Source organism: Podarcis liolepis (genome assembly GCF_965112155.1).
Source record: "Podarcis liolepis genome assembly, chromosome: Z".
Classification (NCBI taxonomy): Eukaryota; Metazoa; Chordata; class Lepidosauria; order Squamata; family Lacertidae; genus Podarcis; species Podarcis liolepis.
The window spans coordinates 38,510,309-38,533,012 of record NC_139570.1 but is presented as its reverse complement, the minus strand read 5'-3'; the positions used below and the strand labels follow the sequence as shown (position 1 = coordinate 38,533,012).

The window sequence follows — 22,704 nt, the reverse complement described above, 5'->3', positions numbered from 1 at the left end:
CCAGAGAGAGATCGTCCAAGACAAGCAGAGAGCATCTTCCAAGGCTAAGAAGTTAAACAGCTGCGGAGGCAAAGTCACCACTGCGCAGGCAGGCAGCTTGCCGGTCCCGTCCCCCCCCCCGTCCCCCCACAACATCATTGCTGCATTCCCAGAGCTTGGAAGTTCACCAGGGCAGCCGTGGGCTCTTTGAGCCTTTGCCAAAAGAAAAAGAAAAAGTGGTCCACGGCTGGGCAGCATGCCAAAACACTTCGCACCTCACGTCATCTGCTATTTCAACCCAGCGCCAGCCGGACTAAAAATACAGAGTTAGCACTTCTGGCTCACTGGCATGGTGGGAGACTAAAGGCGGGGGTTCAGCAGCAGCAGCAGCGCTGTCCTCCTACCCTCCACGCTCAACAGCAGACACTTTTGGCAGGCTGAGAAGATGCAGCACACCAGGGATAGGCTGTCTGCACTGCCGGAAGGAAAAGTGCTAGAGGTACAGTATGTGTGTTTCTCTCTGTGTGAAAACTTGGCACATGGTGATGTTTTTACTTCATCTCAGACCACACAATTTGGTGGTGGTGGGGAGTTTTGTTGGAGAGAACAGCTGAAATGTTCCAGACCCCTCTCCCCTAGGTGTAGCAGGGCACAGAACACCAGGCCTGCCGCTTTCTGACAAAATCCGTACAGCGATGGGTAGGAGCATCGAAGGAGCGCAGCGTTCCGATCCAGCATACTCCAAAGCCCCGATCCAGCAGTCAGAAAGGAAATACAGAATCCGGGTTTGTGGCAGACCCCTTCCCACTGTGCACCCTCCCCCTCCCCAGCCTCTGACGTCAATCAGAGGCGGGCGAGCTCCTCCGAGCGCGGAACAAGACACCGACGTGCTCCTCTGGAAACACGCACGTCTCCCTTGCACGCTCGCTCTTCTTTCCCAGCCCTTGCACGATCCCAGGCGCGCGCCCCTTCCAACCTGGTCTCTTGGTACTTGCACAGACACGCGCCCGGTGTGTTTCTTTTTGCCCCTTCACCCCAAACCTCCCTTGCCATAAATGTTCATCCATGCACGACGCGGAGACTGTATCAAATTCCTCCACGCTCACTCTTTTGCACACTCCTTGCTTTTTGCACCCACGACCCCAACTCCACCCTGTGCAGGATTCAATCTCTCGCTAGAGTAACGAGGGTCGGAGAGAAAGAGATGACCCCCTCGTCCCCCCCCCCATCCCTCGACCATCACCATCATTGCGCCCGCAGCTCTTCTTTTACGCGCCGCCTTTTTACGCACGGCCTCAGAGCGCCCCGCTAGGTTTCTTTCTTTAGGGCTAGCTTGCTCCTTCGCTTTGCATCCCGATCTCGCCCCCTCCTTTCCCCAAATAAGAACCCGAGCTCGGATTCACCTGACTTTGGCCGCCACCGACGCCACGGCCTCGTTGCGGAGCGAGCGGCGTTTGGAGACGGCCGTGCCCATCGTCCTCCTCGAAGCTCATCGCCGCCACCGCCGCGCGGATCCGCCACTGCCGCTGCCACCACCGCCCATGCCGACCCCCACCCCCAACTCTGGGGATAGGCTGCGATCTCGGCTGCTGCTGCTGCCTCGGCGGGCCGAGCGGAGTCCGCCTCCTCCCAGGCAGACCCCTGCGAGTGTCGCTGGAGGAGGAGGAGCCGGAGGAGGAGCCGCCGCCACGACTAGCCGCCCCTCGGCGCGCATCGCGGCTGCTCATTGACTGCGGCTCGGGCGCCACAGGAGAGACCTGGCGGGGCGGGGTGCAGGAAGCCCAGGCTCTGCCATGCCTATATTTGGGGAGGCTCTGGAGCAGGGAGGGAAAGCGCCGGCAGTGGGATCGGTGGAGTGTTTCTGAGGTTGTGCAGAGTGCCCTGGCACCACCTTGACAGGAGGCGGCCGAGTGATATTGGGATCCGAGGATCCTGGCTCAACGCGGAAGCTCCGAGCCGGCTGGGTGCGTTGGCGGCAAGGCAGTCGCGGTGCCCCTGAGGAGATGCATGCTTGAATTAAATAAAGCTAGACCGACTTTGGTCCTGTGCAAAGGACAATGCCGTCTCTTAGATAGGCGCCCTCACTGACTACATCCAAGCACTGAACTAGCATCGTAGCTCAGTGGTGGAACATCTGCTTTGCATGCAGAAGGTCCTAGGCTCATCACCCTAGGCTGCACGAAAAGTCTTTATACAGGGAAGAGTACCCCTGTGAACATGCAAAGAGTCATTCTTTCAGTTCTTTCTTCAGCACTGCCAGCAACAGAAACTGGCTTTGACACTCTCTGCTCCACTTCATTAAACTGTGGGCTACCACAAATCATACACACGGGGGTGGGATAAAGCCTTGGTTCTTCACCGCTGCGGGAGAAAAAAGTCACAGGATAGGGGACTACTTCTTCAGCCTGAAAAATCTCAGCTTTTTTCAAAACCAGGGACAAAGTTCCAGTCCTTAAGGCTGCAAATATATATCTGAAAGCAATATGGCTGAATAAGACTCCTGGCTCCTTCTCCCTTCCCAATTATGCTAGCAAAACCAGTCTAAGTTATGCAATTAAGAGAAAGCATTGACATTCTGCAAAGTCATCCAATTTGTAGGATTTATGGGGGACAAAGAATTCTCTTACCACAGTAACATAGACAACCCCCCTCAATGGATTGCACATACAAAGACTTGCTTATAATCTTATTGGTTGCATCACCAAGTATGTGGTTTGAATACTCTCAAAACATTATATGAAAATGTGAAGTATGGCTGTTAGTGCAGATTAGCAAGTCTCTTTAACTGTACAGTGCTGCATTCTGCTGCTTTTCTATGTGCAGGGAGCGCTTGTATTTGGAGACGTGGATGTATCCCTCATGAGAGCCCCCATTCACAGCCTGAAGTGCAGCAGCCCCAGTACAGTTTCATGACCTCTGTAAAAGGATTAAACCACTGGATAGAAATAGAAGAGTGTGAGGGTCAGGTCTCTCCACTGTATTCTCACGCAAAAATAAATTATTCACCCTCTGATCAGCTTCTCATGTGCTGCGTTTCCTCACAGAACGAAGCAGCCTGCTCTCTTATTCAAACACACACACTTCTCCTCCAGAGAGTCTTATTTGTCTCAAAGCCATATGCTCACCCATATCCACCACCACACCCCAGTTGCAGGTAATTTGGCGCTGTGGAGCGCTTGTCCTGATTTGCTCAAAGCTGATGAGGTTAGGCACTGCCCCACCAACCTCAGAATGTTCTCAGCCAGCTCCCACCCACCTGCCTTCTTACGTTAAACCGGTCCAGGTAGATAGCCCTGGCTTTCTCCTTCTTCTTCCTCCTCAGTCTCAGTGTCACCACTTTATCTGCCTTCCACCCAACTAGTCCCAAGGGGCACAGTCTGGAGGGATAAGAGCTCCCTGTTTCACTCATTGTGGGCTGTTTATCTGTAATCTCCCTGTGCCCACCATGACAGACTCTTCTTCCACGGTAATCTTGACCCCATGAACTTTTGGCTCCTGTCCACTCCTTCCCCAAACTTGCAACTAGATAAGCTGGAACATGTGCAGAGGAGAACAGCCAAGATGCCCAAGGGTCTGGAAACCACACCTTGAGAAGAAAGGTTGGGGGAGTTCGGTATGTTTAGCCTGGGAAAGAGATGTGATAGCCATCTTCGAATATACCTCAAGAGCTGTCCCAGGGGAGATGGAGCAAGCTTGTCTTCTCCTGCTCGGGAGAGTAGGACTCAAACCAATGGCTTTAAGTTTCAACAAATAAGATTTCGACTAAACATCAGGAAGAACTTTCTGGCAGTAAGAGTTGTTTAGCAGTGGAATGGACCTTGGAGGTTTTTAAGCAGAGGTTGGATGGCCATCTGTTGTAGAGGCTTTACTTGAGATCCCTGCATTGCAGGGGGTTGGACTAGAGAACCCTTGATATCCCTTCCAACTCTACAATTCTATGATCACTGTCATAAATAGAAATCAACATATCTCTAAGCAGGCCAATAGGTTGATGAATCAAGGGAGCAGCAGCACATCACCCAATCAATTGTGTGCAGCACACACAGTTGTCCCTTTTGCATGCCACATTTTCACAGTCTTCACATTTTCCCAGCTAAAACATCTCGGGTGCACATCAGAGCTAAACAAAAGATCCCATGGGAAGTGTCCAAGACAGCCAGAGGAGATGTGATTTGGATCCTCCCCTTTGTGCAAAGAGGGAGAGCCCCAAAGAAAACCAAACACACCTGCCTTTGCTTTCATACAGAATGATCAGTGCAGGATATTTTAGTTTCCCAACAAACAAACATAAAACAATTGGTTTCTGAGTTGTTGCACAGAAAAACTAAGAGCTCCATTAATGGATCAAAAAAATATTTTATTTTTAGGTTCTAACAGGAAGGGCACTTGCTAATACTGTATATAGATAGATGCAGAAATAGATAAAATATTTTTAAAGTTAATTCATGTTATTTACTAATCATATTATTTATTTCATACTGCTTGATTGTCAATAACAAACAAACCCTTAAAGAGTTTATGAAAAGAGAGACTATCTGTAAAAACATTTTTTAAAAAAGCAGTTTAAAACAGTCAAATAATAATTAAAATCAGTGATAAGCTAAACAAAAATTAAAACATTCTACATATCTGGGTAGGCTTGTCTAAGCAATAACGTTTTATGCAGGCTCCAAAACGAGTAACAGTGAGGCACCTGCCTGATTGTCAATAGGTGCTGCCACCTATCGATTTCTTACAAATGTGGAACAGTTATTATGTGGCGGCACCCGTAGTAGGGCCAATTCTGCAGGTCAAAGCAGTTGAGTGGGCACATGTGGGTCAAAGCAGTTGAGTGGGCACATGTGGGGAAAGGCAACCTCTCCGGCTAACTAGTCCCAGGTTGTTAAGGGCTTTATATTCTAATAGTAACACCTTGAACTTGGCCCAGTAGCAAATCAGCAACCAGTGCAGGCCTCTGAGCTGAGGTGTTACGTGCTGAGGGGCTCAGTCCTGTCCGCAACCTTGATGCAGTATTGTCCTCATATTACAAATTATATCTAGTTCAGCAATTGCACATAAAATGAAAAATAAGAATATATTTCTATAAAAATTTCCCAGTCTGATACCACATTTTTAATTAATCTTTTGACATACATTCAGACTATATATATATATATATATATATATATATATATATATGCTTTCGTAGATTTTCACGGGTACAGGAATGTAGGTTTTGGTGTCTTCGGGTGTCTTCCCGTGTAAGAGTTGGGGTGTCTAGGCGACGTTTCGACGAGGTCTCACTCGTCATCTTCAGGCTGGTGCTTTCGGCTTCTTGTTACTGGAACAGAGCAGGATCTCAGTGTTTGAGTTCCTATAAATACTGTTGAGGGGGTGTGGTGTATAGCCTCCAACGTTCTGGGCAGAGAGGAAGTTCCCAGGTTAGTGTGCCTTTTCTTCTTTTGTTCCTTAATTACTTGAGGGATATCTTGAGTGATTTCTTGAGTGATATTCTGAGTACCACTTAGGTGGGTCATTAAGTGTGGATTAGTTGCTAAAGCTTTCGTGTCTTGACCTCTTGAGCTTGTGAAGAGTTTTTCTGAGAAGATGGCTGTACTGCACTTAGTTGTGCTCTGGCTTGGCTTCGTGTATAGGGGCGAGCTGTGGTTTTGTGCCCTGTGCCAGCCAGATCTGTGTAGGGATTGCAGGGGGGTGCAGCATCCGGAGGTGCCACTATGGTTTGGCTACTGGATGGTGTCTGTAATTTATCTGTGGAGAGGGTCTGGGTTTGGGTCTGGTGTGGTTGATTGGTGATGGCGTTCTGTGTGCCTCTGGTTCTGGTGTCGGTTTTTGTGGGGAGGGCTAATTTCCAGATGTCTGGCAGGCGGGACGTGTCATCACGCTTGTTCATGTTGTGAGGGTGTTTCTCTATCTCGATGGCTTCCATGATTATTCTCTTGTGGTGATGTTCCATGTTAAAGAGCAATTTGGAATCTGCAAAATTAATTTCGTGTCCTGTTTCTTTCATGTGTTGGAAAAGAGAGGAAGTTTTTTCTTCTTTTTTGACGGCATTCTTGTGTTCTGCGATACGTGCATTTATTCGTCTGTTTGTTTGTCCAATGTACGTGGCTGGGCAGACTTTGCAGGGTATTTCATAGACCCCTTGGTTTTCCAACTGGATTTTATCTTTGGGGTTTCTGAGGATATTGGCTATTTTTTGGTTGGTGCAAAAGGCTGTTTTGATATTGTGTTTATGGAGGATTTTGCTAATTTTATCTGTAGTGCCCTTGATATAAGGAAGGAGGGCCATGCCATTGTTTTCTTCTGTGTCTTGGTTTTTGGGGGGTGTTTCTTTTTGGATTAGCTTCGTAACCCTGTTTTGCTGGTATCCATTGGCGATTAACACATTTGAGAGATTCTGTAACTCAGTTGTCAAGTGGTCTTTGTCAGTCAGGCGTTTGGTTCTGGAGATGAGAGTCTTGGCTACGGAGTTTATTTGTCAAAACAGCCTTTTGCACCAACCAAAAAATAGCCAATATCCTCAGAAACCCCAAAGATAAAATCCAGTTGGAAAACCAAGGGGTCTATGAAATACCCTGCAAAGTCTGCCCAGCCACGTACATTGGACAAACAAACAGACGAATAAATGCACGTATCGCAGAACACAAGAATGCCGTCAAAAAAGAAGAAAAAACTTCCTCTCTTTTCCAACACATGAAAGAAACAGGACACGAAATTAGTTTTGCAGATTCCAAATTGCTCTTTAACATGGAACATCACCACAAGAGAATAATCATGGAAGCCATCGAGATAGAGAAACACCCTCACAACATGAACAAGCGTGATGACACGTCCCGCCTGCCAGACATCTGGAAATTAGCCCTCCCCACAAAAACCGACACCAGAACCAGAGGCACACAGAACGCCATCACCAATCAACCACACCAGACCCAAACCCAGACCCTCTCCACAGATAAATTACAGACACCATCCAGTAGCCAAACCATAGTAGCACCTCCGGATGCTGCACCCCCCTGCAATCCCTACACAGATCTGGCTGGCACAGGGCACAAAACCACAGCTCGCCCCTATACACGAAGCCAAGCCAGAGCACAACTAAGTGCAGTACAGCCATCTTCTCAGAAAAACTCTTCACAAGCTCAAGAGGTCAAGACACGAAAGCTTTAGCAACTAATCCACACTTAATGACCCACCTAAGTGGTACTCAGAATATCACTCAAGAAATCACTCAAGATATCCCTCAAGTAATTAAGGAACAAAAGAAGAAAAGGCACACTAACCTGGGAACTTCCTCTCTGCCCAGAACGTTGGAGGCTATACACCACACCCCCTCAACAGTATTTATAGGAACTCAAACACTGAGATCCTGCTCTGTTCCAGTAACAAGAAGCCGAAAGCACCAGCCTGAAGATGACGAGTGAGACCTCGTCGAAACGTCGCCTAGACACCCCAACTCTTACACGGGAAGACACCCGAAGACACCAAAACCTATATATATATATATATATATATATATATATATATATATATATACACACATATATAAAGGTAAAGGGACCCCTGACCATTAGGTCCAGTCGTGACCGACTCTAGGGTTGCTCATCTCGCTTTATTGGCCGAGGGAGCCAGCGTACAGCTTCCGGGTCATGTGGCCAGCATGACTAAGCCACTTCTGGCAAACCAGAGCAGCGCACGGAAACGCCGTTTACCTTCCCAGCAGAGCAGTACCTATTTATCTACTTGCACTTTGACATGCTTTTGAACTGCTGGGTTGGCAGGAGCAGGGACCTAGGTTGGCAAGCAACGGGAGCTCACCCCATCACAGGGATTCGAACCGCCAATCTTCTGATCAGCAAGTCCTAGGCTCTTGCCTAGCAAGTCCACAGCACCACCCGTGTCCCTATATATAAACTTTAAATAAATTATTGTTTAAACATGGTGAACCCATAGCTTTTTGGGGGGAACAACCCCAAATTGGTTTTTTTTGGGGGGGGAACCTAACCCAAAGCTGGTTTTTTTATTTTTATTAGATAATTATAATATAATTATAAATTATTATATAATTTTTATTAAGTTTTACATTTTGACTTCAACACAATCATCATTATCACGGGGGGGGGGGACATATACAAGTCCCAATCTCTCCCCCCCCCACTCCTCCCCTGACTTCCCTCAACTTCCTCTTCTGGTTCTTTAAATATCAGTTTCTCCTGTTTGTTTTGTTCTGCCTTAACTTTGTATTCTTTTAGCTAAATGTTATTGCATTATTGTCATTTTTATACCATATTTTCCAGAATTACATCTTACGTTTGATTATTTTCCCACTTATTGCCTCTTAATTTTTATGCTTGTTTGCTGAATTGTAAGTGCTTAGTCAAACCCTGCTAGTGAGTCCACTTCTTTACAGTTTCTGTAGGTAAAGGTAAAGGTACCCCTGCCCGTACGGGCCAGTCTTGACAGACTCTAGAGTTGTGCGCTCATCTCACTCTATAGGCCGGGAGCCAGCGCTGTCCGCAGACACTTCCGGGTCACGTGGCCAGCATGACAAGCTGCATCTGGCGATCCAGCGCAGCACACGGAATGCCGTTTACTTTCCCGCTGGTAAGCGGTCCCTATTTATCTACTTGCACACGGGGGTGCTTTTGAACTGCTAGGTTGGCAGGCACTGGGACCGAACGACAGGCACACACCCCGCCGCGGGGATTTGAACCGCCGACCATGCAATCGGCAAGTCCTAGGCGCTGAGGTTTTACCCACAGCGCCACCCGCGTCCCTGTCACAGTTTCTGTAAGTACATCATAAATGGTTCCCAGTCTTTTTTAAAAGTCTCTGTTGTCCTTGTCTCTAAGTTTTCCAGTGAGCTTTGCCTTTTCAGCATATTCCATTAGTTTTACTTGCCATTCTTCTTTTGTTGGTATCTTGTCCTCTTTCCATTTTTGGAAAGCCGCTGTTCTAGCATAAATAGTTTTTTCCCCACTTTTTTTGACCTGCAATGCCTAGCAATAAAGCTTCTAGTCTTGTAACAAATGCCAAAGCTAGCTTATTTTTTAAAAATGTATTTTTATTAAAGATTTTCTTGGTTTACAAAAGTATTTGCTATCTCTCTCTCTCTCTCTCTCTCTCTCTCTCTCTCTCTCTCTCTCTCTCTCTCTCTCTCTGTTTCTGTATGGCAAGCCTAGTCTTGGTGACAGAGTACCGGTCAGAATAGAAAATAATAACATAAGGAGAGCCTGCTGGGTGAGGCCAATGGCCCATCTAGCATCCTGTTCTCACAGTGGCCAGCCAGATGCTCCTTACGGGAAACCAGCAAGCAGGACCTGAGCACAAGAGCAGTCTACTCTCCTGCAGTCTCCAGCAGCTGGCATTCAGAAGCACTGCTGCCCAGGACTGTGGAGGGAGAGCTTCGCCATCATGGCTAGTAGCCATCAACAGCCCTCTTCTCCAAAAACTGGTCTACAGTAATCCTCTTTTAAAGCCATCCACGTTGGTGGTCCATTACCGCCACCAATGCGGTTTCACTATGCACTGTGTGAGATTCCGTGCCAAGGGCCTTCTGGCAGTTCCCTCATTGCGAGAAGTGAGGTTACAGGGAACCAGGCAGAGGGCCTTCTTGGTAGTGGCACCCACCCTGTGGAACGCCCTCCCTTCAGATGTGAAGGAAATAAGCATCTATCTTCTCTTTAAGAGACATCTGAAGGCAGCCCTGTTTAGGGAAGTTTTTAATATTTAATGCTGTATTGTTTTTAGCACTTGATTGGAAGCTGTCCAGAGTGGCTGGGGAAACTCAGCAACATGGGCAGGGTATAAATAATAATTTATTATTATTGTTGTTGTTGTTGTTGTTGTTGTTGTTGTTGTTGTTGTTGTTGTTACTACTACTACTACTACTACTACTATTACTACTACTTCATTTTATCTGTCCTGAATCTTCCAACAACAAATAAATTAGACTGTGCTAAGCGGACTGGTGGTCTGATCTATGGTGGCACAGAGGTCAGTGAACGGTGGTGTGGCTAGCCAGGGCTGGTGGTGGTGGGGCTTCCAAGCCCTTGGACTCTCAGCCAGTGTCTGACCTAGCTGACCGCTGGCACCTGGCCTAGCCAGGACCCCACCAACAGAAGAAGGGAGCTGCCTGAGGAAACCTGTGCCAACCTGATAATACGATATGGCATTGCATGGACCTTTTCAGGCTGCCTTCAGCACTGACCAGATCAGGGGTGCCTTGAATAAAGGGGGAGGTGAGGTGAGGTAATTTGAACGCAATGCTCATCAACTTTGGGGGGTCCCGGCGAGGCCCCTTCGGCCCCAAGGAGTTGGATCCTATGGACCAGATTCGGCCCAATTAAACTTCAGCAAAGTGGCTGCAAGGGGGACTTTTGTTTCTTTGAATCGCTTATTCGGGACGACGACAACCACCAGAGCATCCGCATTGCTACCTGCCAGTCACAGCCGAAGTTTTCAGACAAATAGATCCCCGCCCGCTGATCAGGCTTCACGCCCCCTGAGCAGATGTTCCCCCAAGACGACCCCCCCCTCTCTCGTTCCCAGCGAGGCGGCACGATCGATCAATCAAGGGCTGAGACGCGGCTGTGCTCCAAACCCGCTCATTAGCAGACACCCAAATATCATAATTGGGAGGGAATTATGCCAATCAGGGAAATGTGCGTCTGTTTACTCTGCATGTTGTGATTTTCTGGGTTGTTTCGGCGTTGGGGGAAGAGAACAGCGATGATACAGAGAGATGGGTCAAGGGGAGCGAGTGGTCTCACAAGGTCGGGTTGCCAAAAATCGGGTGGGTGGGGCCAGAGGGCGGGGCCAAGGCAGAACAGGTAGAATGTGACAGCCTCGTGGACAGAACCTTGTGAATTCTGCCACCTGGACATCCCGTTCTCCACTCAAAGCCATTTTGATCTTCTATGCTAGGATAATGAAAGGTAGGCTCTAATTGCTGCCATCATTTTCACAAAGGTCCCTGTGCCTTTAACTTTACCATGGCATGTTCGGCAGAAATTCAAAGGGCAAAGGCTTCTATCTGCAAAAGCTTTCCCTAATGAATTTCTGCCCTTTGCACAAGCTTTGAAGTCTTTGTTTTTAAAAACCAAAGGAACCTTGCTCGCCCAATTTATCGCAGGCGGGAGTCTCTGTTCTTCTCAGCCCACACGAAACAGGACTCCATTATACACCCATTTTGCAGATTGGGGACCAAGGTCTGGCAGACAGTAATGTGCCCACACAAGTCCTACGTGATAGAGCTTGAACCTCAAACCAAATGTTGGAGCTCCAGGCTCCGGGCACTGACTTTTTTGCCCATTGAGCTGGTGTCGGAGGCAGAGCACCTCGAACGAACCACATGGTTTTTCTGGTCAGTTGGCAACCCTACTGTTTTATGCCTCTTCTGGACAAGAACGTAAACATCTCTCGCCCTCTAAAATTGGCAGGATGGCCTGGAAGAGTACCAGCCCCTCCTCCTGTCTGGCGTTCCTTATATTTCTTTTCACTTTCCCGGTTTTCAAGCTCCGCTTCGGCTCTCCAGGGGAGAACGGCCAACGGAGCAATTAACTTGATCTCAGTCCTTCAGAGGATGAGAGGGTGGAGGGGAGGAGGAAGAGGAGGAGGAGGGTAAGAGAAACCGTTTGCAAACGGTGGTCGTGACAGATAAGCAAAGTTATGTTTTCTTCAAAATTGTCGCCATATCACAGTGGTTATAAGCCTTGCCATGCACTGAGAGGTTTCGCATACCTGGAATTTGTCCCTGAGCTCTGATAATGCTTCTCGCTGCCTGGACAAAGGACAGAGACATGTGCGTGTCTGTAGAAACTAGCCTACTGTACAAAAGGGAAACTTCGCATTCTTTGTTCCACCTGCTTCTGCCTAACAACAGAACAACAACAAATTGATTTGCAATTAGATGGTATTGCCCCTTTCTTCCCTAATAGAAGCCCCTGCAGAGAAAGTGATCAGCTCAGGATTAGCAAATTCCATTTTATTTTCTTAAAAATTTAAAGAGGCGTCCTGCTGTGGTCACAGGGATGGGGAATACCTCAGGCCTAGAAGCCAAATGCAGCCCTTCGGGTCTCTCTGTCTGGTTCTCAGGCCCCTCCCCAGACCACACCTCTCACCAGTCTTGCTTCGCACTTTCCTTTAGTGTTTCCGGCCTGGCTGGGACTTGTCCTTCATTTGCCAGGACAGAGGTCTTTTGTGTGTGTGTGTGTGTGTGTGTGTGTGTGTGTGTGTTTGTTAAAGCAGCCTATTGTACAAAGTAAAATCTGTATTTGTTGCTCTGCCCACTTTTGCCTCTAGTCCCACCCACCCCTGGCATGCGGCCCCCAGAAGGGAATGTGGCCCCTCGGGATGGATAAGGTTCCCCACCCCTGCTTTGGCTGCTCATATTGGGTTCAATCAGCTTGAAAGACAAGGAAAGAGGTCACTGAGCCCTGACATAGCTGGCTTTTCATTGCCAGCAACATTAATAAACCTCCCAATGAAATTAAAAGGATAATGGGCACTGGATGTCAACATTGTTTTGATGGATCTCCTTGAGGATATATTAAGACAAGAGGACGTGGGAATCATTTTAAAATGTAATGACTGCAGCAAAATTATTAATTGCAGAGTGCTGGAGGCAACAAAAAGATACCAACAAACTGGAATGTGTGTTTGTTTGTTTTTTAAAAAACAACCACCAGGAATCTCTCATGTTGACATCTTTGATTATTAGAAATGGTAGAAGAGGAAAGCCAAATATGTTAAAATGAAGAGCTGCCTCCAGATGTTGCTGAACCACAACTCCCATAAGCCACAGGCAAGCATGACCAATGGCCCACGATGATGGGCATTGTAGTTCAGCAACATCTGGAAGGCCACAGGCTCCCCACACCTGCAGTGAATTTATTAGTTTAGGGGAGGGGTGCCCCCCAGGTGTTGCTGGACTACAGATCTCAACAGTCCCAGCTGGCATGAAGGATGATGAGAACTACAGTCCAGCAACATATAGAGGGCACCACCTTGGTCTACCCCGGCTTTAGACTATATAAGGCAATGGTGGATGGAGGAAGAGATCAGTTTTCTGAAATGTGTTTATGTGCATGTGTATTTAAATTTAAACAGGTTTCTGGTCCTCATGAAGATATGCTTACAGGTGCATCATGTTACATGCTCATAGGCAGCATAGCAAGGTTGTGTGGTGTCTTGCGTGGGATGAAACGCTTCTATGGTGCAGCTTGACGAAACCGGAAGTCTTCAAATGCTGAACAGCAGGGGAACATTGTGTATGTGAGTATGTGTGTGTTTTCACAAAGAATATGGTACTTCAGAGATTATCAGTGTGTAGGCAATGGGGAGATGGAATTCAAATGTGACATTTCTTCCCACCCTAAAGAAACAGATGGATGAGTTGGGACACTGGCACAGTCTCTGAATATGGATAGATTTCACTCACGTCCCGATTAAATGCATCAGAGGGCAGAACAGAACCTTCCCCTAAGTCAAGCTGGCTGGTGCCACGTAGGGATGGCTGCAGTAGTGACCGGTGCACCTTGAGTCTGGTAGCACAGAAGGCAGGGAGCCTGAAGAGCAGGAGTCAGAGCCAATGACAAGAACATAAGAAGAGCTCTGCTGGATCAGGCCAGTGGTCCATCTAGTGCAGCATCCTGTTCTCACAGGAGCCAGCCAGATGCAACAATGGGAAGCCCACAATGGACATGAAAGAAGAGCAACTATCTCCTCCTGTGGCTTCCAGCCAGTGGCGTAGCGTGGGTTGTCAGCACCCGGGGCAAGGCAAGTAATTTGCGCCCCCTAACCCGTGGATTTAGGTAGGGGCAGAGAGCTGCGAGTGCGAGCGTACCCCCCCCCAGATGTTGCGCCCGGTGCGGCCGCCCCCCCCCTGCACCCCCCACGCTACGCCACTGTGTGGAGACACCACTGAGAAGGCCCATTGATACGTGTGTGTGAACAGACACCACAGTGATGCATTTGAGGCGCCACCAAGTTGCATTTAAGGCACCACAAAAGTGAGCCTTACTGGGGGGTTTTGGGTTTTTTGTGGCGTTAGAGCTATGATGGCACATTCAAGATGTACCATAAGTAAGCAACTGTCTTGATGCTGCCATCATTGAGTGAGGACGTGGCTGCCCCAGCATTTTTCCACAGAACCACAGAATTGTAGAATTGGAAAGGACCGTGAGGGTCAGCTAGTTTAAAGCCTTGCAATGCAGGAATATTTTGCCCAATGTGGGGCTCAAACCCACCACCCAACATTGCCCAGCACATCGTCTTTCCACCACCATTCTCCTTACCCAAACCTTTTTTGCATCCAACATAAAACAGGAATTTTAAATGAACTTCAGTATGATTAATTTGGAAATACCGTAAGTCTGAAGGTGAGAGTATGTCATCATCTTCAGGGGCTGAATCAGGGGCTGAATCTAGCCCCTTCCTTATACCACCGCATGCCACATTTTAAGGTTCAGTGTTGAGACATTTTTGTTTCACATTCCACTCTGAGAATTTTCTCCAAATTTTCTCCGCTGGCTTGGCCTCTCTCGCGCTCGGGCCCGGGCGGGCGCTTGAAGCCGCCCTCGTCGTCCTCGGGCTCAGCGCCTTCTGCTGCTGCTGCTGCTGCCGGGCGCCGTGCAAAGTTTGCAAGAGGCGCCGCGCCAGCCTGCTCAGAGCGTGCACGGCTCCTCGGCGTCGCCGCCCGGCCCCGGCGTGGGGGCGCTCTCCGCCGGCCACCCCGTCCGGGGGGCCGGGCACGCCGGGCCCGGGCTTCTCGCCCGCCTCTTGCTCGCCCATCGGCGCCAGGAGGCTACGGCCACCCGCTCCGCCGCCGCCGCCTGCCGGCGCTTGCTGCCTTCTACTCCCCGTTGTTGTCGTTGGCTACCGGCGCGCTCCGAGCCTCTCCGCCCTCCCTCCGTGCTTGCCGGCTGGGCAGGGCAGAGAGGCGGGGAAGGCGAGCGGGCCGGGCTCATGGCCGGGGGCAGGCGGGCATCTTGCTGCGCCCCTCCACCCAAGGCACGGCGCTTTCCCCGCTTCCTCGGGTCGCCGCCCGCGGATCGGCAGAGCCTGGGGAACAGGGGAAGTAAACTCGGCGGAGGGGGTGGATCGCGCGCGCTGAGTTTGGAGGTTTGGAGGGATCTCGGAGGAGGAGGGAGGACGGGGGGAGCTAGGGGGCAGGGTACGACGCGGCTGGGCCCTCTGGACTCGCGCCCCCCCCAGATGTTGCGCCCGGTGCGGCCGGCACCCCTGGCACCCCCCACGCTACGCCACTGCTTCCAGCAACTGATCTTCTGAAGTATTACTGCTTCCCAAGAGTCAGAGCATAACCATTATGGCTAGTAGCAACTGACAAGCTTATTACCCTCCATGGAGGTGTCCCAATTTGTTTTAAAGCCCTCCAAAGTTGGTGGGCATCACGGCCTCCTGCTGGAACACGTTCCATAGTTTTAACTATACGTTGCATGAAGAAGTAAGGCAGGTGTTTTCTTTTATCTGTTCTGAATCTTCCAACATCCAGCTTCACTGGGTGCTCACAAGTTCCAGTGTTAAGGGAGAGGAACCAAAACTTTTCTCTCTCCACTCTTTCTACACCACACATCATTTTATAAACTTATATCATGTTGCCTCAAAACACTGCAACGTTTTCTCATGGGAGACGGGGAGTCGCTCCATCGCCTTGATCATTTCAGTTGCCTTTTTCTGTGTTGAGGGCAGGGTATTGCAGTCTTGAAAAGGTGACAGACAGATGACTTTGCAGCCTGACATAGCTTCTCATGCTGAAGGCCCCCAACAAAGCAGTGTATGGAAATAGCATTTTACTAATGTGTTTAGCGCACCTAAAGGTGGAGGCAGATTGTGCCATCCGTGTAGCAAACTGGAGAGGGGAAAAGAAAGGTAGAAGCTGGGATATTATTTCCACCACTGCATAATTTGGTTCACTCCCCACCCTCTGGAGCTTCTTTCTCAGGCTCAGGTGAGGCAGGTTGTCAGCTACAAAGAGAGAGCACCCTTTCCCACTGGGCAGCATGGCAACTGCATGCTTTGGGAATAGAGGAATTTTTATTCTCCAGGGTTAATTTGCCTTAATTTGCTTTTGCAGTTCCTCTTTACATGCCATGGGCATAGCCAAGATTTATTGGGGGCGGGCAGTTTTTATGTTTGGGTGTGTGGAACTCAGTTATCTACAATGCAATTGGCACCAGTTAGTTAAGTATTTTTATTTATTTACTTGATATAGGTAGGGGCAACTGCACCCCCTGGCTATGCCCATATTACATGCTTCTATTTGTATCTTTAGTAGTAATAGTAATTTATTATTTGTACCCCGCCCATCTGGCTGGGTTTCCCCAGCCACTCTGGGTGGCTTCCAACAAAGATTAAAAATACATAAAAATGTTACACATTAAAAACTTCCCTGACCATTTGTCTTCTAAATGTCAGGTAGTTGATATTTCTTCTTGTGATGGCAGTATGTATGTTTGTTAACCTTTATTTTGATTAAAATTTGCAATAAATATTTTATAAAATAAATAAATAAATAAATAAATAAATAAATAAATAAATGTCAGGTAGTTGTTTATCTCTTTGACATCTGATGGGAGGGCGTTCCACAGGGCTGGTGTCGCTACCGAGAAGGCCCTCTGCCTGGTTCCCTGTAGCTTAGCTTCTTGCAGTGAGGGAACCACCAGAAGGCCCTTGGTGCTGGACCTCAGTATCCGGACAGAACAATGGGGGTGGAGACTCTCCTTCAGGTATACTGGACCGAGGCCGTTTAGGGCTTTAAAGGTCAGCACCAACACTTTGAATTGTGCTTGGAAACGTACTGGGAGCCAATGTATGTCTTTCAAGATCGGTGTTATGTGGTCTCGGCGGCCGCCCTCAGTCACCAGTCTAGCTGCCGCATTCTGGATTAGTTGTAGTTTCTGGGTCATCTTCAAAGGTAGCCCCACATAGAGCGCATTGCAGTAGTCCAAGCAGGAGACAACCAGAGCATACACCACTCTGGCAAGACAGTCCACGGGCACGTAGACTCTTATAACCAGCAGGTAAGAGCAGCATTCAGTGTCTCTTGGAAGAGCAGGTGACCACAGTTTCTCCCTCTGATGCTCCAAGAACTCCCCAGCCCCACCCCTGCTCCACAGTTTCCAAAAGTAATGAGGGCCAGTGTGATGTGGAAGCATGAACACAGGAATTAAATTGAGAAGATGAGAATTCAAATTTCTGCTTGGCTACAATGCTTGCTGTTTAAGTTTGGGGCTGGTCACCCTTGCTCAGAACTGGCCAACCTCACAGAATAGTGATAGGGATGCGGAGTGAACCGGGATGGGGTGGGGGAGTGAATAAATGAGGCAAGCTATATCTACCCACAAAGGGGCTGGCTCAGAGTAAGTTGGTGCCTGAGGCAAGAGGGAATAAGTCCTTCTCCTCTTCATTTCCTTTAAGGTGGGACACAGCCCTTTGGGAGGTTCTCCTGTGGAAGCCCAATGATCAGGAGCTGTGCAAGAGCCCTTAACAGCAACCCCCATAATATATTATACCACCTTAACCCACAGAGACACCCCCTCTCCACCAACATGCCTTGCCAGCCGAGGCTCAGGGCAGAGAGTGAATTTGGCCAACAGCACAAAAGAGGTTCAAGTTGTTGGATTTTTATTTTTTAAAAAAACATCTGAACACACAGAGCAACAAGACAGCCCAACATTGCTAAGATGGAACAAGGTTGTCCAGATGGCCAGAGGCAGGAGTGCCCCCCTCTGTGTGGAAATGCCGCAAGTGTCAAGTCAGCCAAGGACTCCCAGACGGAGCTTCAGAGAAAGGCAGAAGGGCAAGAAAAGTCCTTCTCCCTGCTCTGCTGTGGAGAGCAGGACCAGTTAAGGCGTCTCAATCGGTGGCGTCTTCTTAGCGAGACTGCTTGCCACAACCACTGCTGGGCAACACAGCTCCCAACAGATGGTCTTGTTTTCACACCATGTCGGAGTCGAGCAAGGAACATCCAGACTCATTCTGCATGCTAACATTTAGGCTTCTTACTAATTGCTGGCAAAACCTTTCACACACGCCCTCCCTCCCATTGCAGATGCTGGTTCAAGAACTAAATGGGGGGGGGGGTGAACAATAATTTAAGAGTGCTGAAACCCACTTCTCCACCCACCCTTTAAAAATACAGACATGCACACTCGCTTTCTCTCTGCTATCGCCATCTTGTTCACAGGACAAACAGGCATACAAAATGCACTGTTCACTCCACACGCCCAGCCTGCAGGAATTCAGTGCTGCCCTGGGATCTGTTTGGGCCAAGCTGCTGGTGAAAGGTTTCTGGAGAGCTGCATTTGAGAAATGGTGGAAGGGGAGAGTTTAGCCATGGTCAGGAGCCCTTTCACTCTTGCTACCCATGCTGGGTTTAGGCAAGAAAGAAAGAAAAAAAGGCACCACTTTCATCTCAGAACAAGGAAGCGTTGTAATGGCAAAGAGAGGAGGCTTTGTAATGAATGGGAAAGGATTTCCTGAGCCACTTGGGAGCCCCCCAAAGCAGCTCAGCTCAGCTCAGCTCGGTACCACTGCTTCCTTGGCTGTCCTGGCTGATGATGCTGATACGTTTTCTGCGCCGGACTTCTTGGTCCTGCTAGGAGCAAGAAAAGAAGACAAAAGGTTTTCACTCACACTGTTAGGCCCCAGAGGTCACTGACAATGGGCTCCCCTCTGGGCTCTGCCGTCCAGGGCCAAAAGCTCAGATGTAAGGGGGAGGAGCAAGCATGAGCTGTATGCCTCTTGAGCTTCTTGGGAGTGTGCTGTGTGCAATTTGGCATCGTTAAGACTGTAAAAAGCAGAACCCTGCTGGATCACATCCCCCCCACCAAGAGTGAGGAGCTGCTGAACCTGGCTCATTTGACATTCTCACCTGGGAAGTGGTCTCCCTGCCAAAGCTCTATTGCTTGGTCTTACCCTGCCAGAGCCAAGCAACTTGCCAGAGGAGGAGAAGGGGCAGTGTTTCTTTGCTGAGTGGGGAGAAAGAGAGGCCTCTTTCTCCTAGCACAGCACAGGGGAGCAGAGCACAGAGAGGGGCGGGGAGAGGGAGAGGGAGAGGGAGAGAGAAAGCGCAGGGTGGTGGTACAAAGGTGGCCTACTTTTGCCTCTGCCCATGAGCATCCCAGGTATGTTGCCCCTGACAGAATAAATTTCTCAACGCAAGGCAGCTCCCTGGCCCCAATCTAGGTCAGCATCCTGAATTTTCTAGCTGTTATATCAACCTGTGTTCAGTGGGTGATGCAGGGTAGAATTATTTGGAGAGAGGGAGAAGGGGAAAAAACTTCTGTCTCTCGCCACATACTACACATAACACCTACCATCTCTATCATGTTTCTCTGTCAGATATCTTTTACCAAGTTCAAAAAAACTTGCTTCAGCCTCTAGTCACTGGGAAGGTACTTCAAGCAGCCCACAATTGCAGATTTCATTTTTGTAAAAAAAGAACACCTCTCATAGGTACACATTAGTTTCTAGTCCTCATAATTGCAAAGGTAAATGCAGCCACATCTGAGCTACCCTACTGTTGCCTCTACTCCTTATAGGTTTAGAGCGGTGTGCGTGTGTGTGTAGTTTTTCACTAGATATAGCTCACACAGTAGCAAGTGTGTCTTCACAGCTCTAAAGGTCACAAAGCAGCATAACAGGAACAGAATTCTACCCTTTCCATCTCTGAATCCCACTCCTAGAACATGTTATAAGATATAAAATAAAGATTACCCCTGAATGTTTACAGAGTATTTTTTCCCTTGCAACTGAGGAGCCAGTGGAAGCCTTCTAGTCAAGTAATGATGTCTAAGACCCCTTTTGGCAAGATAAGCTCCGCCTCCCTCTTGTATTGGCTCCACTGCATTATGGGAAGACAGTGGCCAAACCAGTAGGGCCCAGGGGAGCTCTTACGGAGTCGGAGTCGTCTTCAGTGTGGTTGCTCAGGAAATTGACATAGTCGTCCTTGTGGCTGCCGAGAACTTCCTCCTCATACTCCGTCTGATAGTCGGACTCATCTGAACAGAAGGCAGGTAAGGGGGAGAGACTCATTCAGCCCAGAGGTGGGGGAAGGCACATATGGTTTCCCCATGATGTGGGGTGAAGCACCTGCCTCAGGTGAAGGAAGCACAAGAGGCAGCCCTCTGCCTGCCCAACTGCTTCCACTGCCACCAAGAGGAAGGTGTTCCAGTGTGTGGCATTGCCACTTGTCTTCCCTGCCAAATGAATGGCAACACTTTGAGGTGCACCCTGGCTCCCACTGAGCTTGGCAAGGGCTGGGGGTGGAAGTCAGGTGCAGTTTAGTGGGCTGGGAGGTGGCAATTCCTGTTTCATCTCAAGCGGCAAGATGGCTGGGTCACCTGTGGGGGAGGGGACAGCAGGAAAAGCAGGAACCCAAGGGCTACGTGGGTGGGCATCGCCCACCTGCCTCAACCCTCCCCCTAAAAACATGAACAGATTTCCTGAGGATCCTTGAGCAACAAACACAACAAAGAAAGGAACTGAAGTTTTGGGTTTTGGTGCAGCCATGATTCCCACCCGCAACTCACCATCCACAATGACAGCCTTGACTGGCTCAATTCGGGAGACAATTTCCGCCAGGTCTGTGAAAGAAGTTGTGGGACAGGTCACTACCTGGAAAAGAAGAGATGGATGCTTAAGAAGAGCCTGGCTTCTGGGTCAGGCCAGTGGCCCGTCTCATCAAGCATCCTGTTCGCACAGTGGCCAACTAGATGCCCCAAAGAGGAAGCTCCCAAAGTGCACCTGAGTGCAGCTGCCCTCTGCCCGCTGGCAGTTGTTCATGCTGCCACCGCCAAGGGTGTCTTCATCCATTACGTTCTTTATTGTTATTAATTCAATTTATTAGTCGCTTGACACACGTGAAGAGCCTCCAAGCAGCTTTCAGAATTTTAAAAGCAGAAAGCATGACATAAGATTGCAAGGAAAGAGCACTGCATTACAATGAAATAACAAAAAAAATATCCCGAAGAAAGCCTGAAGCTGATAAAGCAGCAGCAAAAACAACAGCATCAACAGGCAGCAAAGTATTATGATGTGTCAAGTGCTTGTGAGACAAGAGGTTTCACCTGGAGCCAAAAAGGTGTTTGGGATAGCGCCACACTGACCTCCCTGGAGAGAGTGTTCTACAGGCAGGGGAGCCACAACTGAAAAGGCCCTTCCCCTTGTTGCAACCCAGTGTGAGAGCCAGTGATGGTGCAGCTGGACTAGGACTTGGGAGACCAGGGTTCCCACTCTGTCATGAAGCTCACCGAGGGTGACCTTGAGGCAGTCACCGCCTCTCAGCTGCACCCACCTCACAGGGTTGTTGTGGGGATTAAATGAAGAGAGCGGAGAACGCTGGATGACACCCTGAGTGCCTTGGAGAATAAGGTTTGATATAAAGGCAAGAAATGAAAATAAGATGATAAACCCTCTGAACCTCCCTCAGAGGAGGCACCTGGGGGAAGGCCTCATACGAATATATTCCCCGCCCCCTATAATAGCATGCTCAACCTCATGCTGGAAAACGAAGCCTAACAGGGAGGGCTGGGGCAGTGCAGGGACTAGGAGACTGAAAGTGATACGTGAAAAATGTCATCTGCTACGAGCTCACTAGGATGCTTCGGGTGCAAGGCACAAGGGATAGGAGTTGCAAGCTGAAACATCTGGAGGGCACCAGGTTGGGTGAAGGCTGTACTCCTGACCAAGCTGCTCCTCTGCCCCTATCTAGGAGACTGGGAGCGCTTGAGCCAAGCCACACAGAGCCATGGCAATGCCAGAGGGCCAGGATCAGATGCCCTGCAGCGGAGGAAGGGAACATCTGGTTGTAGGAGCATTAATTAAAGGCTGCCAGCCCAAGAGTCACTAAATCTTAAAAATAGTTACAGAGGCCACTCCGCTGGCTGGCTGAGAGCTATTGAACTGAGCCACGAGGCAGTGAGATCAATCCCCTGCCACAAAGGGCAGGTCCTTTAATGAGATATGTTATCTCCGTATTACAGCGGACATTCAAAATGTGGTGACTCAACACTCCAATCCAGGGCACATTGTTCACTGTCAAGAACTCAGAGGGATGCCGGGGAATGCTGACAGTCAACGGCATTCGCTTGCACATATAAAAAAAATTGAAAACAAGCATGAAGGGTGTGGGGGAGGAGAATATATTTTACATATCTAGGTTTGAGTTGCCACTAAATTTATATTGGATTGTCAACATTCATGCACTGCATCCAGGGCTGTGTTATTCAGCAATTCTGAAGAAGTCACGACATTTTTACTTCTTTGATGTAGAAGACATGGGAGATTGAAAGCAGATTCTCATCTACCTGAGAACCCAGCGCAGCAGGTTCTAACATCTCCTTTATAAAAAAGGAGCAACTTTCTAGATCTCATGGCTGTGAAGATAAGCCATTTCAGAAGCCAAAGGGTAGCTCAAAGAGATCCCTAGAGACTAGGGCTCTAAGGCCTTGCCCCTCCTTCCCTTAACTATTCAAGATAAATGATGCAAGGTAAGATAAATTTTACAAAGTTGCTCAATGTGAACAATGTGTTATAAAATTAAGCATTTCTTGGGATAAAAATCTGATTGGGCATGGAACTTATTTTTAGCATTAATTATGCCATGCCCTACAACACACAGCCAGTGGAACCAGCTGCCACTGAATCAGCTCCGGTGCAAGGCAGCCCCCATTTCCCTGCTGGTGTGTGTAGCTAGTTGTATAT

The 22,704-nt window shown here is 48.8% G+C and overlaps 2 protein-coding genes and 1 long non-coding RNA gene across 12 annotated transcripts in view; 1 reads left to right on the top strand and 2 right to left on the bottom strand.

Moving 5' to 3' along the window:
• Positions 1–1,630, bottom strand: part of NSMF (NMDA receptor synaptonuclear signaling and neuronal migration factor) — a 45,481-nt gene extending 43,851 nt beyond the window's left edge. For 2 of the 3 annotated variants that reach the window (XM_083485566.1, XM_083485567.1), the window contains exon 1: positions 1,383–1,629. In XM_083485566.1, the coding sequence (XP_083341692.1) occupies positions 1,383–1,453 (71 nt within the window). In that variant the 5' untranslated portion in view covers positions 1,454–1,629. Of the gene's footprint in view, positions 1–1,382 lie in introns of all 3 variants that reach the window. The other variant, XM_083485568.1, reaches the window with a different exon arrangement.
• Positions 193–17,485, top strand: LOC310698468. The gene is made up of 3 exons (XR_014521538.1): positions 193–478; positions 13,087–13,263; positions 17,029–17,485. It is a non-coding gene; the product is annotated as an uncharacterized lncRNA (long non-coding RNA).
• Positions 17,486–17,605: 120 nt separating this feature from the next.
• Positions 17,606–22,704, bottom strand: part of PNPLA7 (patatin like domain 7, lysophospholipase) — a 100,635-nt gene continuing 95,536 nt past the window's right edge. For 4 of the 8 annotated variants that reach the window (XM_083485507.1, XM_083485503.1, XM_083485505.1 and 1 more), the window contains 3 exons: positions 20,532–20,616; positions 19,897–20,000; positions 17,606–18,595 (listed from right to left, as the gene is read on the bottom strand). In XM_083485507.1, coding sequence (XP_083341633.1) covers positions 18,512–18,595; positions 19,897–20,000; positions 20,532–20,616 — 273 coding nt within the window. In that variant the 3' untranslated portion in view covers positions 17,606–18,511. The remainder of the gene's footprint in view (positions 18,596–19,896; positions 20,001–20,531; positions 20,617–22,704) is intronic. The other 4 variants (XM_083485508.1, XM_083485504.1, XM_083485506.1 and 1 more) reach the window with 1 other exon arrangement.